The 14,946-nt window shown below is 29.7% G+C and overlaps 2 protein-coding genes across 6 annotated transcripts in view; one reads left to right on the forward strand and one right to left on the reverse strand.

Annotated features, from left to right (window-relative positions):
• Window positions 1-3,590, forward strand: part of LOC106692421 (high affinity cationic amino acid transporter 1) — a 29,344-nt gene extending 25,754 nt beyond the window's left edge. The window contains exons 11-14 of one of the 2 annotated variants that reach the window (XR_001344958.2): window positions 242-408; window positions 863-983; window positions 1,661-1,856; window positions 3,448-3,590. Coding sequence is in view for 1 of the 2 variants with exons in the window: in XM_014438368.2 (XP_014293854.1) it covers window positions 242-408; window positions 863-983; window positions 3,448-3,518 (359 nt within the window). In the remaining variant the exon portion in view is untranslated. The remainder of the gene's footprint in view (window positions 1-241; window positions 409-862; window positions 984-1,660; window positions 1,857-3,447) is intronic. The other variant, XM_014438368.2, reaches the window with a different exon arrangement.
• A 48-nt stretch (window positions 3,591-3,638) lies between these two features.
• Window positions 3,639-14,946, reverse strand: part of LOC106692425 (odorant receptor 85b) — a 259,507-nt gene continuing 248,199 nt past the window's right edge. For 2 of the 4 annotated variants that reach the window (XM_067052112.1, XM_067052113.1), the window contains 8 exons: window positions 11,896-12,051; window positions 11,620-11,802; window positions 9,759-9,922; window positions 7,974-8,213; window positions 5,693-5,789; window positions 5,509-5,616; window positions 4,919-5,074; window positions 3,639-4,023 (listed from right to left, as the gene is read on the reverse strand). In XM_067052112.1, the coding sequence (XP_066908213.1) occupies window positions 3,973-4,023; window positions 4,919-5,074; window positions 5,509-5,616; window positions 5,693-5,789; window positions 7,974-8,213; window positions 9,759-9,922; window positions 11,620-11,802; window positions 11,896-11,898 (1,002 nt within the window). In that variant the 5' untranslated portion in view covers window positions 11,899-12,051 and the 3' untranslated portion in view covers window positions 3,639-3,972. Of the gene's footprint in view, window positions 4,038-4,918; window positions 5,075-5,508; window positions 5,617-5,692; window positions 5,790-7,973; window positions 8,214-9,758; window positions 9,923-11,619; window positions 11,803-11,895; window positions 12,052-14,181; window positions 14,271-14,946 lie in introns of those variants that run through there. The other 2 variants (XM_067052110.1, XM_067052111.1) reach the window with 2 other exon arrangements.

The following is a 14,946-nucleotide window of genomic DNA, read 5'->3' on the forward strand; positions in this document are numbered from 1 at the left end:
TTTATATATTATACACTTTAATTCAACAGCTTTTAGGAGAAATCCTTTCACCTCAAAATGATCTAAAACTAAAACTGTTAAAGAAAAAAATAGAAACATTAAAAAATAGAAAAATTGACTTAGTTTTTGGAACACATTACACTTAATAGTTAGGATTTAATTCATTATTTTGTTTGTTTTTTCAAAAAAATTTCTTGTATGAGAAAAAAAATAATGAGTTTTACAATAATTTTTGTTTCAGTTGTTACAGCATTTCCAGCACAATTGATATTTCTATTTGGCAGTGAGGGGCTGAAGAATGGGGACAAACTTACAGTGTTTATTCTGTTTTTAATAATTGGTTTTTACATTTTTATAATGTCCATCATAATAAATCAGCCTTCCTCCCCAGCTCGATTAGGATTACAGGTAATCAATATTTTGTAATATTTTATAAAAACATATTTTTTCTAGAATTAATACTAAAAATGGTTTTAGAAACAATTTAATTTTTTATAAGAAGATAAGAGGTAAAGTGCCAAATGGCTGAAACTAGAGCCTGTAATTTCATTTAAAAGAATTATTTTTAACAAAAAAAGTTATGATTTTGTAGAATGCTTACTTTCGTAATTTATTTTGATGATTGAATTGTTAATTTTAGCAGTATCATTAGTTCCAAAAATATGTTTTACAAACAAATTTTTTCTACCCTCAGAGAATTAATTTTGCTAAAAAGTATATATAGGTGATTTTGGAATTCAGACCTTTATATAATGAACAATTTGATTAGTTTTAGAAAGAATGCTTTTCAAGAAACATTTTATTAAACGCCAAAAAAATGTTTTATTATAATAAAAAGAAAATGTAATTCTCTTGTTTTCAGGTTTTTTTACCTTCCTGTTTTAAACCGATACTTCCTGTCTTATGCATATTAGTCAATGCTCAAATATGTATTTTATATTCTCTTGAGTCTTGGATAATTTTATTTATGTGGATGTCTATTGGTGAGTACAATAATTATTATATAATATGGAACCTTCTTAAAAAATTAATATATCGGAAAAAAATTAAATAAAGAACTATTTTGTATTTTATTTGTAAATATTTCTACTAAAATAGGGAAAAAAATTGTTTGTTAGAACTGAACAAAATGAAACTATAAACTATATTTATGAAATTCTTGTGTTCTATTTTTAAAAAAAAAATTAAAAAGGAACCATTTTAATTTTTAATGTGAGTTTAGATGTGTTTTTGTGAAGCAAAGGAGATCTCGGTTTTGTTTGATTGATTCATCCCCTTAATAAATAAATAAAATATACATTCTTGTATCAATATTTGTAAATAAAATGATGTTTTTTTATTGAACTAATGTGAAGTATTACTTTGTATAATACCTTGTAAAGCTTATAAACTCTTGTAGAAAATAAGTTTTATTATTTAATTTGTAAATAAAACAGTAGATGGTGACACTGCTTCAGACAATGGGACAACCATGTTCTGTTGTTTGGCTCAGTCCAGTGTTGGTGCCTGTTTCTGATGCACATTCTTTGTCTTTCTTTATAAAACCTTCCCTAAATCCACAACAGATTGGTAGCAGACCGTGGTTTAGTGTGTAAAAGGTTAAGTGACAAGAGTTATTTATCTATATTAATGGATACGTAAGCTTTGTGATTTTATTTAGGACTAACCGCCGAAATGAAACAGAGACGACAATGGATGCTACAGTATTCAACATTGAAAAGCTTGCAGCAGAAAATTATATGATCTAGTCGAAGAAAATTGAAACATTTTTAGAAGCAAAGGGCTTATATAAAAAAATAATTGAAAAAGATCTGCCGACTGGAGAAGATGCAGCTTGAACCAGGAAAAATAAAGAGGTACTGTCTACTATTATTTTAACAGTTAGTGATGATATATTGCCATTGATTAGAAGCAAAAAATGTTTGGGAAAAATTAAGAGAGAGGTTTGAGGGTGTTCATTGGATGAATATCGTACGAGGCTTCAATATTTAGTCCAAGAGATAGCTCAACTGGGTAAATCTCTGACAGACAGAGAATCAATGAGGTATATTGTAGAAGGCTTACCACTCCATTATGATCCTGTTGTTAACACTATTTTGGTAAAAAAGAATATTAAATTCAGTGAATTAAGGCCAATACTTTTGTCTTTTGAAAGAAGAAATAACCTTAATAGGAATAAACAAGCATTACAGACATATCATAAAAAGTCAAACTTTTGTCTAAAAGCCAGTTTTATTTGCAAAAGACTTCTGTAACCAAGGAATTGAAAAGGAAAATGAAGTCATCTTTTCCCAGGAAGGAAGCATGTAAGAGATCGATGAAGACAAAGTTCCTGTACTGTTAGAACAAGAAAAACCAGATCACCAACAAACATCAAATGATGATGATATAGTTGATGCAGTCTCAGGTAAAGATTATTGTGGTCAAAATGTTAAGTTTTCCCCTGATTCAATTGAAAATGAAACATCTATGTTTGTTAAAGGCTGTACAGCTGGTGTTAATGAAGAATGTTGAGAATCCAAAGCACCTAAAATGTTAACTGATGTTGAAGATCAATAAATTATTAAAAATTTTGTTAAAAATGAGTTAAATTGTGATTCAGGTCCTGACAATGAAAGTGGTGAAGTGTTGGTAAACATTAAAGTAAAAAATGAAGGAAAAGCTAAATAGCGCCAAGAAAAAAGAAGAAACTGAGAATGGAGGAAGGTTACAAGAACTAAAGGCTCTAACTGGTGACCCAGGACTTTGTTTCAAAGATGAAGAAATAGAAGATATTAACACAGAAAAACTAGACAAAGTCATCAAAAGATGAAGAAACTTTTTTCTGAAGATTTTTATACTGAAGGAGACGAAGAACACCCTAGATTTAATGGAGATTACTGTAATTAAGACATTGATGAAAAAATGTGGATTGAAAAGCAGAAAATTTAGAAGAAAGTAGGAATTATATTCATAATAAGAATAAAAAGAAACCCAGAAAGAAAAAGGAATTAAATGGTACAACAAATATTGTTAAACCTCCTGTTGAACCAAATGTTTATAATGACATTGGAGGGGATTTTGGTGAACATTATAATCCTGACTATGAAAAGTCTGGATGCAGTGAATAGAAGAGAAGCCCAAATCATCTACAAAAGACAGAAGACCGGTTGGGGATGTTTGAACCTAGGACTCAATGAAGTGTTTGTAAAACATTAAATTAATATAGGTACGGTTGGAGTAATGCAATAAAATTAATATATATATACTATTAATAATAATAAAATAAGGTAATAAATGAAAGGAAATAATAAAACATATTTATAATAACATAACACTGCTTCGAACAATGGGAGAACCCTGTTCCTTTGTTTGGCTCAGTTGGATGTTGGCATCTGTTTATGAAACACAATCTTTGTCTTTCTTTATAAAACCTTCCCTAAATCCATATTTTTTTTACATTTACAGGAACATTCATATACTTTACATATGGAATTTGGAACAGTAAGGCACGAGAAAAGGACTTGCTCCAAAAGTAGAATACTTGTGTGGATATAATTCAAATTGAAATGTTTCTCTTTTCTTTAATAGTATTGTATTTTTTTACTGTAGTCAATTTTCTTTAATATTTCTTTGGAATAAAATAATTCATGTCAAATGAAAAAATATTCATCAATGAAATTCCTAAACTTAGAATGAATGATAGTAAAAAAATGGTAAATATGTTAATTCAAGGATGTAAATTTCTGACGAAGAAGCCCTTGTTTTATAAAGATTATTTTTTCAAATTTAAATACCTCTTAGTATTCTATCAATACTAAAAATACCGAAACCTGAGGGGCAAGTCTAAAATATAGAAGGTGAATGAAGAATGGTTAACGCTGAGAAAGTCCTTCATAGCTATTTATTTATAAGATTTTCTACATTGTTCAATTTAACATTTTCTAAAAAAAACAAGTTTCCTGATTTCATTTCTTATTGTTGATTTAAGATTCAATTCATGGCCCTCAGCATATTGAAGTATGAAAATGTTGCCTTAATTATCTAAAACACAGTGACTAGCATATCAGAAAAACAAAATTACAAAGGCAAACGAATATGTGCATATATTACATTGAATATATACATTGAAGTGCTTCAAAACTAAAATGGTAAAATACCCAAATAGTAAATTAAATGGAAATTAATATCTACCATAGGATAAAATGTCCTCAAATCACATAACTGCTCAGAACAAAGATTGTATTTGTTTATAAATGTGAAAGAAATTATCAACTTATAATGTTGATTATCTTTAGGCAAACATCAACTTCGCTATGTATTGCCTTATATTATATTAAAAAAAAATGTTGAGTATCAGAAATGTGTGAATAAATGTTTAGTTATAAAATTAATGGAATGACCTTAATTCATTAAAATAAAAAAATTAAAACCAGATCTCTCTACTGACCAAAAGAGGGCTGAAGAGAGTAAAGCTAGGGAATTGTCCTGAAAGAAAGAATAATAAGACATTAACTTAACTTTCAGTGCAACAGGTGGATCTCAGGAACCTATAGTGATCTTTATTTGCATTACATTGTAGTGTTTTAAATTATTTTTTTATTTGTTTACATTTGAATATAAATAAATAAGTACAGGAATAAATGTATTATATTGAGTACATGACTTGATATAAATATCAGACAAATAATTGTTACTGGGTCTAACAAAAAAGACTGAATCTGTTTTAGTCTGTTCAAATACCCCATCCCTTTAATTAAATTTCTAGTTCTGGTAAAGAACTACAATTATCGATATTTTATAAGTAGTTATTGCATTATCAATATTTAATAAATTGTCAACTCTATTTTATAATTATATTCATGACCACTATCTGAAAAATTTCCTTCTTGGTTCACTATACCATTATAAAGTAAATCATATGAATATAAAAACTTACCTCAGATAAACCTTTCATTGAAAATTCATGAAGACCAAAGCCAGTGAGTTGCCTTTTCTTTCTACTTCCAATCAATATCATAAGAAAATCTCTTTGAACAGATAACGGTTTAGTATACCAATCTGAATAGTAAATAGTATGTCCAAATTCTTCACACTAAACAATTAATGAAGTAATATCATGGATAAAATTAAAATGTTGATGATGAATGAAGCACTGTCAGATAAATGATACAATAAATAACATTATCTTTCTAATTACAAAACTAGTAACTACTGATTTTTATCTGAAGACCAGAGAAGTAATTCAAGTGGGTTAGAATCAGACTAGCTCAGCCTTCTGATAATAACATAAATAATTAACTCTAACTATGTAAATAATTTATAACAATCAGGATGAATATATTTTGAATAAATAAACATCTAATTTTATTCCCTATGCTTTTATTTCATTGCTTTCTGTTTAGGTGTTATGAAAATTTGTGTGTTTTTATAATAAGCCTTGTTCTGTCAGAATATTTGTTCTGATGTAAAAAAAAAATATATATATATAATTCCTTTTAAAATATTTTGTAAATTTTATGTACTTACTACATCAGCTACTTTTTGTCCATATACACAATAAACAACGATAATAAACATTTCTGGAAGAAACAATATGATCAGAGCTCCAATAACTGGTACTGAAACATTAGGCGACTAAAAAATATTTTTGTTGTAAATGTCTAAATTATAAAATAAGATAAATATTAAATAGTCCTGTCATTAAACTCACTAAAAGGATGAATCCAAGAGTGCAAATCGCTAAGCATATGAATATAGCTGTTGTTAATAGAGGAATGCTAAACAACTTGTGCAAATCGTCAAAATACCTAAAGAAAAAAAAATCATTCTAGAAAGTTATTTTGAACTAGTATGAGCTGATATGTATGAGAGGGACCAGCTGGAAATTTAAATATAAAGTAAGTTCTTTTGTCGGCATGTCATACCTGATAAGGGGTTAAAGGAACTACCTCACTTGGGTCATTGACATTGATGGCAAAACATTAAAAGTAATATGTATATATATACCAGCTGTGACTAGGAAGGTACATAGACATTAGATATATTACATTAGACAGCCCTTATCTCACACCTGGGCACTCTAAAATCCCGGGCCAAAGGTGACCTCTGTCGAAGGAGGAAAGCCACCTTAATTTGAAGATAAAAGGGAGAAAAAAAAACCGACTAGGACCAAAAGACCAATGACCTGCCCACCCCCTCTGAAGGATAAGTAAAAGAGAGTGGGAGCTTAAATGGACCAATGAGGAGAATGGAGGTCGGAAAGGGGGATGAATTAGAAGTAGAGGGGAGAAAAGGAGTAAAAAGAGCAGGAGGAGAGAGAAATACAACAGTGAGAGGGAGTCGAAGATCAGCCGAACAGTTGAGAGGGAGTCGTAGATCAGCCAATCCAAGGAGGAGCAGTCTCGAGAGAGACAGGATTCAAAGACCAGTTAGAGGGAGTAGGAGGAAGTCACATTGCAGTGAGTTGATGGACGGCTGCCGGGAGGCTGCAGAGTGATGCGAATATGGATGACAACTGCCAAGCCAACCAATGCACCAAGACAAATAAGACCTTTCAGTCATATTTTGAATGGCAATGATAGAATTGGTAAACTTAAAGTCAGATCCCAACTGGTACTTCTCAATTTATAGTACAATAATTAAAGTATAAGGAAACAGATCTATCGTGCTCTCTCATAACAATATTCATGCATGTGGATATATAATTGTAAGTATAAAATAAAGCAACCAAGACTTTAACTTTATAATTAAGAATCCCCCCATGCCACCTCATAATAATAGCATAGTAAAATGGTAACCGTGACACAGTTGGAGAAGAACTCCAATGATTAATTATAAATATTCATATCTAGCATACCATAGCAAGGGGGTCTATGGTATCTAGTGCTTGAGTTAAATATATCGCATACTTTTTCAATTGGTGCCCAATAGAGATCCATAATACAAATATATAAAATACATAGTATAAATACATTTGATAAATATATGAATAAATTCAATATATGTATATATACACACTATACATAGTATATATACACACACATAATATACATAGCAAACCTTACATTATATTTAATTATTAGTTTTTATATATTTTGCTCTAGTAATATTGATATCAAGTCAGTTGCTCAATGTAGTTATATAGTTATAGTTGTATTGACAATGAGGGACCCACAGAGGGGAAAAAAGAGTAAATTTATCTGACAAAATAACCACTGAAAAAAATATGAGCTGAGTTTAAAATATACCTACCAGTACTTGTGAGTAACTGTGTGTTTTTACTTTTTTGTCCAGGAAAAATTTTACTTAAAATATTTCCCTTAAATTAAGTAAAAAATTGCTGAATGTGATTGTACATTTGTATATTTTAAGCTCAATTTTTGAAAATTTAAATAGAGTAAGTTTGTTGAACTTCTTCCATTTTATTATTTTATAAACCTGATGAAAATTCAAAACCTATTAATAAGGCCCAGGCTTATTTACAAGGGACCCTAGTCGGCAGAAACATATAAATAAAATCCTAATGATTATATAATAGTTTTAAATTTGTTCAAAATGTGTCATTGGTCATTAAATAATTATTTATTGAGATATCTTGTCAATCCTTGACCAGATAGGGCATTAAAGTATTTTTGATGTCTTATGACTAGAAAATAAAAATGGTCGGCCCCTTCTAAGGAACAATATATACAAACATTAAAAAAAAAAACCAAAAACATTTATAGCATAATCCTGGGCTGCTCAATGAGGATTTCAAATTTCTGTAGTTACTCTGATAGTTCTCTCTATTTTTCCCCTCTTATCTCTTCTTTCCCCAAAATACTATCTCTGGGTCAGTTTCCAGTTGTGGACTATTATTTTCAAACACCTAATTGATGATTAGGAGTTATTTGTCTGTTTGCTGTTATGTAAAGGAGTCGTGGTTACCATATTTTTTTCTATACAATATTTAAGAACATAAAAGAAGCAAATTAATTAATCATTCAACCTACTTGTTAATGATGACATGATGCTTTACACATGTTTTTAATTTAGCATGCATTTTTAAGATTTTCTCCTCAGGAGTAGCTTTCGTCCCAGCAATCAAATCAATCTCTTTAATAGCAATAATAAGTATTTTATATTGAGCAATGAGATGTGATGAAAGGGCGACAAAGGCACTTAACTGACTGAATGCACAAATAGTCATTGTTTCAGCAACAATGAATACATGTATCAAAGTTAAAACATATCTGAAAAAGTTTAGAACCTTCTGTAGAAAACATAATAATGTAATTATAACAAATATAAGCTGTAACTTGTAAATTTCACAATATGCTATTTACATTATTTAGATTAAATTGATGGAATATAAATTATTATGGTTAATGTAAATAATTGATTTCGGCATACCAGTATATAAATGTTACTCCACATGGTGGGTAGGCATGTTTTTATTTATCATCCCTTCCATGACAAGGAAAAAATCAGATAAAAAACTGGGAATTCGGTGTCATTCTCTTTTTGAAGAGGCTTAACAGTTTTTGCCTTGTTTACTGATGAAAGCTACGGAGTCCCTTCAAAAACAGAATGAACTCAACCAGTAGTTCATGTACTCTTGCTTACTCAATTTCTCTTATATTTTGGAACGGGTTATACACCGAAAGTTCAATTGTTGTGGATTATAACATACACTGTAATCATTGTTTTTTTACTATTATCAATGTGTATGTTTATTCCAGAAACCAATTTAGGAGGTGAGATGAACAATTATCAGAGGACCTCGTACATCCATAATCAGAAAGATTAGATTAGCTGGATAGGGAGATCGAGTGTGGTGGGAAATTATTCTTCCAAATATGAACAGTGAATTCCAAGTGTATTCGTCTTGAATTCTCGAATTTGCGGCTATATTCATAGTATATCGCCTATAGTCATGTAGAGGTAAGTCCTAAAGCTATTTTCCTCAGATTCTTGAGGAATAGAAACCACACTCTACAGGATATTCACCAACGATCAAGTGGGGAATGAAAGTTCTAAGGGTATGTGTCTTAGATCCATGTGGAAGGGCAGATCTGGTTTAGGGTATTCACTTTTGGTTATGTATACAGATATCAGAAAAGCACCAAGAAAAGGAAGTGAGAAATAACAGGATTATTCAAGTACCAAATTAGTGGTAAAGTTATCTGATTCACCAGCTACTCACTGTTAAGGAAGTAACTATAACTAACAATGCATATGCCGGCAGAGGCAGAGCCTGTAAGATACCAGCTCAAAGAGAACTCTTATTTAGTTTTTATTCTTTAAAATGGCAAAAGTCCTGCTGTAACGGCTCTTAGCCGCTCTGTAAAAATTTTGATTCGCTTGAAGACCAGTAGGTAGCAGCAGGTCACAGCTGTCAACTTCAGCGCGCTACGTACCCTCAATAATATACGCTTATTTATTTATATTTTCTTTTTTTTTTGTAATAAAAATAAGATAATCCCAGTGCAATGGCTGAAACCACACCGAGCTTTTCTACATGCCTCCAATTCGAGGCGAGCGGCCAACATATAGAGGACCCTTAACAGTTTGGACTTGTCTCATACAGTTAGGCGCCAATTTTTCGACAACATATCGCCATTTTTCGCTATTGAACTAACTCACCGAATTTTGTATCTCAAAAATATATGCTAACTAAAAGAAGAATCTTGCAATTATTGTTTTATTTGGATATAGCACAATCTGAAATGACCGATTATTTTCATCCTACCTTATTCGTACTGGAACATACCTATAATTATTTTGACTGAACTTACTGGTACATATTGCGAATCTCATGAGGAAACCACATCGGATAGGGTAGTAAATATTCTTTTTTAGCAAAGAAGACGTGTATGTAGGTCGCCACTAATCCACAGTAACAAAGAGAACAATATAACTTACTCATAAGCTGGCTGTTTCTATTCATGGTTGCTCGCACCTGAAGAAAAAATATGATTAATGAAATAATAATAACAAAGGCTTAGCGAACCCGAAGGTTCGATGCAGATACACTTAAACGCTGTCTCCAAGGCCACTAAAAATTGGACCGAAGGCGCGAGCTAAGCAATTTCCAAGTTGAAAGATTAAAATAATTTTCCACCTTTAACATCGCTTTCATTGCCTTATCAATTTCATTTTTTCAAGTTACCGTAGAACCTAAATACTTAAACCTTCCCACCTATATATGTATGTACGCATGTTCATATGTATTTCCTTCTATATTTATATCACCGAAATTTGTCCCTATTGGTAATATTAGGTATACTCGTATATATTTGGGTAGGTGTTGACATTATATAGATATTGTTTATTTGCGGTATTTGCAGAATTGTTGTATTGAATACAATATAAGAGTTAAGTCGATACCAGGCTTATGCCTCGGAACTTGGACCAAGTGCCGTCAATCAGTCTTAGTGATTCGGCTGTAATCTTATCAGATTGACACTCAATGGACTTTTTTTTTTATGATTACTGCTAAGCCCACGGTGGGGCATTCTGGCACCACAGTACACAAACCACATTATTACACACCAGGGCCCTGTTTCATAAGGAAAGCTAATAGTATTAGTCCATAAATATAAGTACCCAACTATGAAGTACAAGCACTGATACATTTTTTTTCATGATAGGGACGACTATTAGTGATATTACATGAGTTTAAAAGTAAAAAATTATCTATCAGAATTGTATAAATCAGTGAAATTGTATCAAATACATACTACAAGATTTAATAGTATTATTTTGTACTTCATTATGAAACGGCCCTGGAAGACGAGATCACTCGGAGACCTATGTCGATCGAAATAGAGATCCCGAGTTCGAGTCTTGGTACCACAAACTTTTTTTTTGTTATAGTGTTACCAAATAAGTTGGAATAAGATCTTTTTTTTTTTTAAATATTAATAATTAATTTGAATTTTTAAAATTCAACTCGTATATATTTATTATTTGGTACTTTTTCAGTAATGTTTAACTCTTGTTTTTGTAAATAGTGGATTTTATTTTTTTTTAAATTGTACCTTTTAATCAAGTAGTTATCTTATATTATTTTTTTTTGTTTATGAGAAAATAAATCCTTTTTATTTTTGATATTATGCTGCTATTTGGGGTTTTATTAGTTCAAACATTTATCCTTTAAATTTAATAATACTTAATGATAATTTTTTATTTAATACTGACTGGCAGTTTTGGAAAGTTTATTTCGAACCCCCACTACCAGCACAATATATTTTTTCAACGTTGTTACATTCAGTTCATTAAACAGTATTTGCATTATAGTTTCCTCGTCATCAACCCAATTATACCAAACCATCAGCCTAGCATACCCAAGTACGGTTATTTTACTACCTAAAATGTTTAATGATTGATGATTAATTAATGATTAAAGTAAATAAAAATGCTCTATCATTCTAAAGTATCCAAATTATTATCAGATCCATTAGAATTTATACTATCTAGAGGTATAATATAATTTCATTAACCAATGATGGCGAAAATTGATAATTTTTAATAATCTCGAGCAAATAAATTACACAACAATTACATTGTTTGAAAGTTATTTTGTCAATAAATGGCAGTGTTAATTCAAATTTTTAATTATCCTTTATGAATGTTTATATTATAATATAAACCAACCTTGATTTGCTCTGGAGTAAGAGGACCACCGTAATCAAAGAATCCTGCTTTAATCCTCGCTTCCATTCTTATAAGAATTGGATTATAATAGAGGCAAGACATTGTCATAGACGTCATTATTGTAAAGTCACACATCCAATGGAAAACTTCCACAACTGTCATAAATTCAGTTGTTTTAGTTGCCTAAAAATAACGAGTCTTATCAAATCTAATCGGTGAAAGTATTTTTTATTGAGACCAATAAAAAACAAAACAAAAAACTCTTCAAGTACAGACCATTATTGCATATTGTAGAAATCCTACAATAAGCCCGTAGGCTCTGTAAAAAATAAAGAATTTCGACTTCAAAGTACCGTCGTTCAAAGCTCCAGCATAGATTAGGCAGTTTCTGAATACAGTCAACTTTGCTGGATCGGTTTCATAAGAAGCCAACTGAAATAAAAACTTTCAATATCAGAGTAAATAATTTTATTAAATTTAAAGGCAAGAATATTTCACCAATTTCAATTTATAAAAATTATGTTATACTTTTATACCGTCTTCAGGAACAAAAGTTTTGACGCCTAAGAAGAAAAAACGAATATAAAATTTTAATAACCAGATTTTCTGTAGGGAATCAGACCAAATGAACTATTATGAACTATTGAAGTTTACATCGTTTGTCTAATAAGTGTTGTAATAGTCGGAATCGACGAGCGGTTTCTTGTCTTTTCAGTTTTGTATGAGGATTCGAAATAAGTCGTTTGTTGAGATGTAGAAAAAAAGAAATTCTTTTTGTAAACCATCAAATTATTCGGTTTTTTTTTAATCAGCCCGGTTTTCGTCTTTAAGAAAACTTTCTCGCTTATCAAACTTCAAGTCCGTATTATTTAAGTTGAGGTTTGTTACAGAATAAGCAGAAACTCAATTATGTTTTGTGAAAGCAATGATATGATGTGAAATTCTATCTCCTCAAAGTATCAGTTTTCAGTCAAATTAATAAAAGAAACTTTTAATTCATAAAAAATATGAAAACAAAATATCTGATGGGGGCGTAATATTCTCCTTGAAAAATAAACAAAAGAAAAAGATATTTTCAAGAAAAACGAGTTTATTGTGAAAGTCTTGTACTAAGCGATATTAAAAAAAAAACTTTTAACTGTAATAAATTAAGCAATATATATTTTCCTCACCAGCTATTTTAAATATTTTTATTATTTATTATTTTATAATAATACAAATGCTAAATATAGGTGGTAATGTAATAAAAATGACTTAAAACTGCTAGAAAGATTGTTTTATTTAGTAAAAAATTGAGACTTTAATAATAAATTTAAAAAAATGTATATTACCTTTTTTAAAACACAATAAATAGAAAATAATACAACACAATAAATAATAAAACAATAGAATTAGGATTTCAGTTTTTAAAATCATAACATTTACTGACAAAAAATATGACATTGAACGGGAGAAAAAAATATAAATAATCAAATTAAAAAATAAACAAATATAAGCAAAATTAAATAAAATATAAATGGCATTGATGATCAATGAAGTTTGGAGCTACTAAACAAAAACAAACAAACACACAATATTCACTTACCACCAAGGAAGGCGAAAATTTCAAACAGTAAATTTTTATTTTTCTGTTGCCATAAAAGTTCGTAATTAAGATTTTCTCGAGGTTCAATTAATTAATATTGTTAAATTTATTCATGCCAAAAATACAACTTAACAAAATATAACATGATTGAAATTGGGAGAAATCCGGTATGGTTATGTTTGTCTTCAATTTTTAAGTCTCAAAACTGTTGTCCCTATTACTCCTTTAGAGATTCATAAAATTCTTTCTTAGTCCGTATTTATACATTTTATTACCTCTAACAATGCCAAAATAGTATATTATTTCAAATAAAAAAATTACATAAAACTTTAGGAGATTTTTTGAAAATTAGTATTCACCATCTGTTGAACTATCTTAATGAAAATAAGACGTAGCTGATATTAGATCACTTGATATACAGAGTTTAGGCAAAATTGTTAGAGCTGTTTTTGATAAAATCGAAAAAAAAAATATAAAATCGATTCTATAAAGTAACTCTTCTTTAAGTCGATTCTATCGAAAAATTTGTTGTAACTTCCAGGCATACAGCTGCTTTAAATATGTAATTTAAGTTTCGTCCGACTTCTTGTTTTTGAACTAGACTGTTCACACACACATAAACCATTCAGCGAGATTTGATATTCGGATAGAGGGGATTTCAAAACGTATTTTTCCTTCGAAATTGATCACGTTCGTAATCCTTTTTTTTTATTATATATTCCACATATAGGTAAGTGAAAGTAAAAAAAAATGCTTATTTAAGAAAGAAAAATTTTAATTTATCTTTTCCGTGTTCGGAAAAGGACCATGGTCCAAATAATGCTTTGTTCAATTTAAGGCCTACTATCTAATGTGTGATATTTATATATTATATTTGTTATATTCGGAAGGATGTGTATGGATTTTTCAAATAATTAACACTTTAATTGACTATTCACTGATATGATGATCCTATAACAGTCGTTCAAAGACTTTACCTTTATTCCCAGCATAGTTATACACCTTGAGAAATAAACAATCGTAACTTGATGTTATTCAGTAGCAAGACGTCGATGAAATGCCTCAAGTCTCCAGACAGTTTCTTTAACAGTTGTTAATTGGTAGCTTAGAAGCTGTAATTTCTTCAACTCGGCATTTAGATAGAAAGGCCCCCTCTATAGTTATATTATAGGGAACCTTTCATTTCTTAAAATTTGTCCTATAATAACACAGCAAGCAAATTCAATACGTCTGTAAAATTCCCCCTTTGTTAGGGCTATTAACAAAAACGTATATTTAAACAAAAGTGATGGTCTTCTTCTTGTAACTAAAAATGGCCCATTTTAAGTTTATTATGCTCAAGGTGAATAAATATATTAATATTAATGAAAATATTAAAATAAAAGACACTACTCCATGATATAATGTCATTTGTTTCGAACCAAAAGTAAATTATAATAAATCATACATACACCCTCATCCACTTCAAATATTACTTAACTATGATTGATACAATGAAAATGGTGATAAATTCAGGATTATCTAACCTAAACAGTTTTTACTTTAACTTACCTATATATGAAATATGTAGTAAGGGGATACATTACTGTAGTGAAAAATTTCGAATGCGAGTTTTTGGTGCAAAGAGAAGTGACTCTTAGTATTAAATAATATTAAAATATATATTAAAAATAGCAATGTTAATATTCCGCTTTTAGCCAATTGAAATAGTAGGCATCTAAATGCCAGTGTCACAAGAAACT

The sequence above is a fragment of the Halyomorpha halys genome, unplaced genomic scaffold, assembly GCF_000696795.3.
Source record: "Halyomorpha halys isolate HHAL.00 unplaced genomic scaffold, Hhal_1.1 Scaffold56.1, whole genome shotgun sequence".
In the NCBI taxonomy this organism is placed as follows: Eukaryota; Metazoa; Arthropoda; class Insecta; order Hemiptera; family Pentatomidae; genus Halyomorpha; species Halyomorpha halys.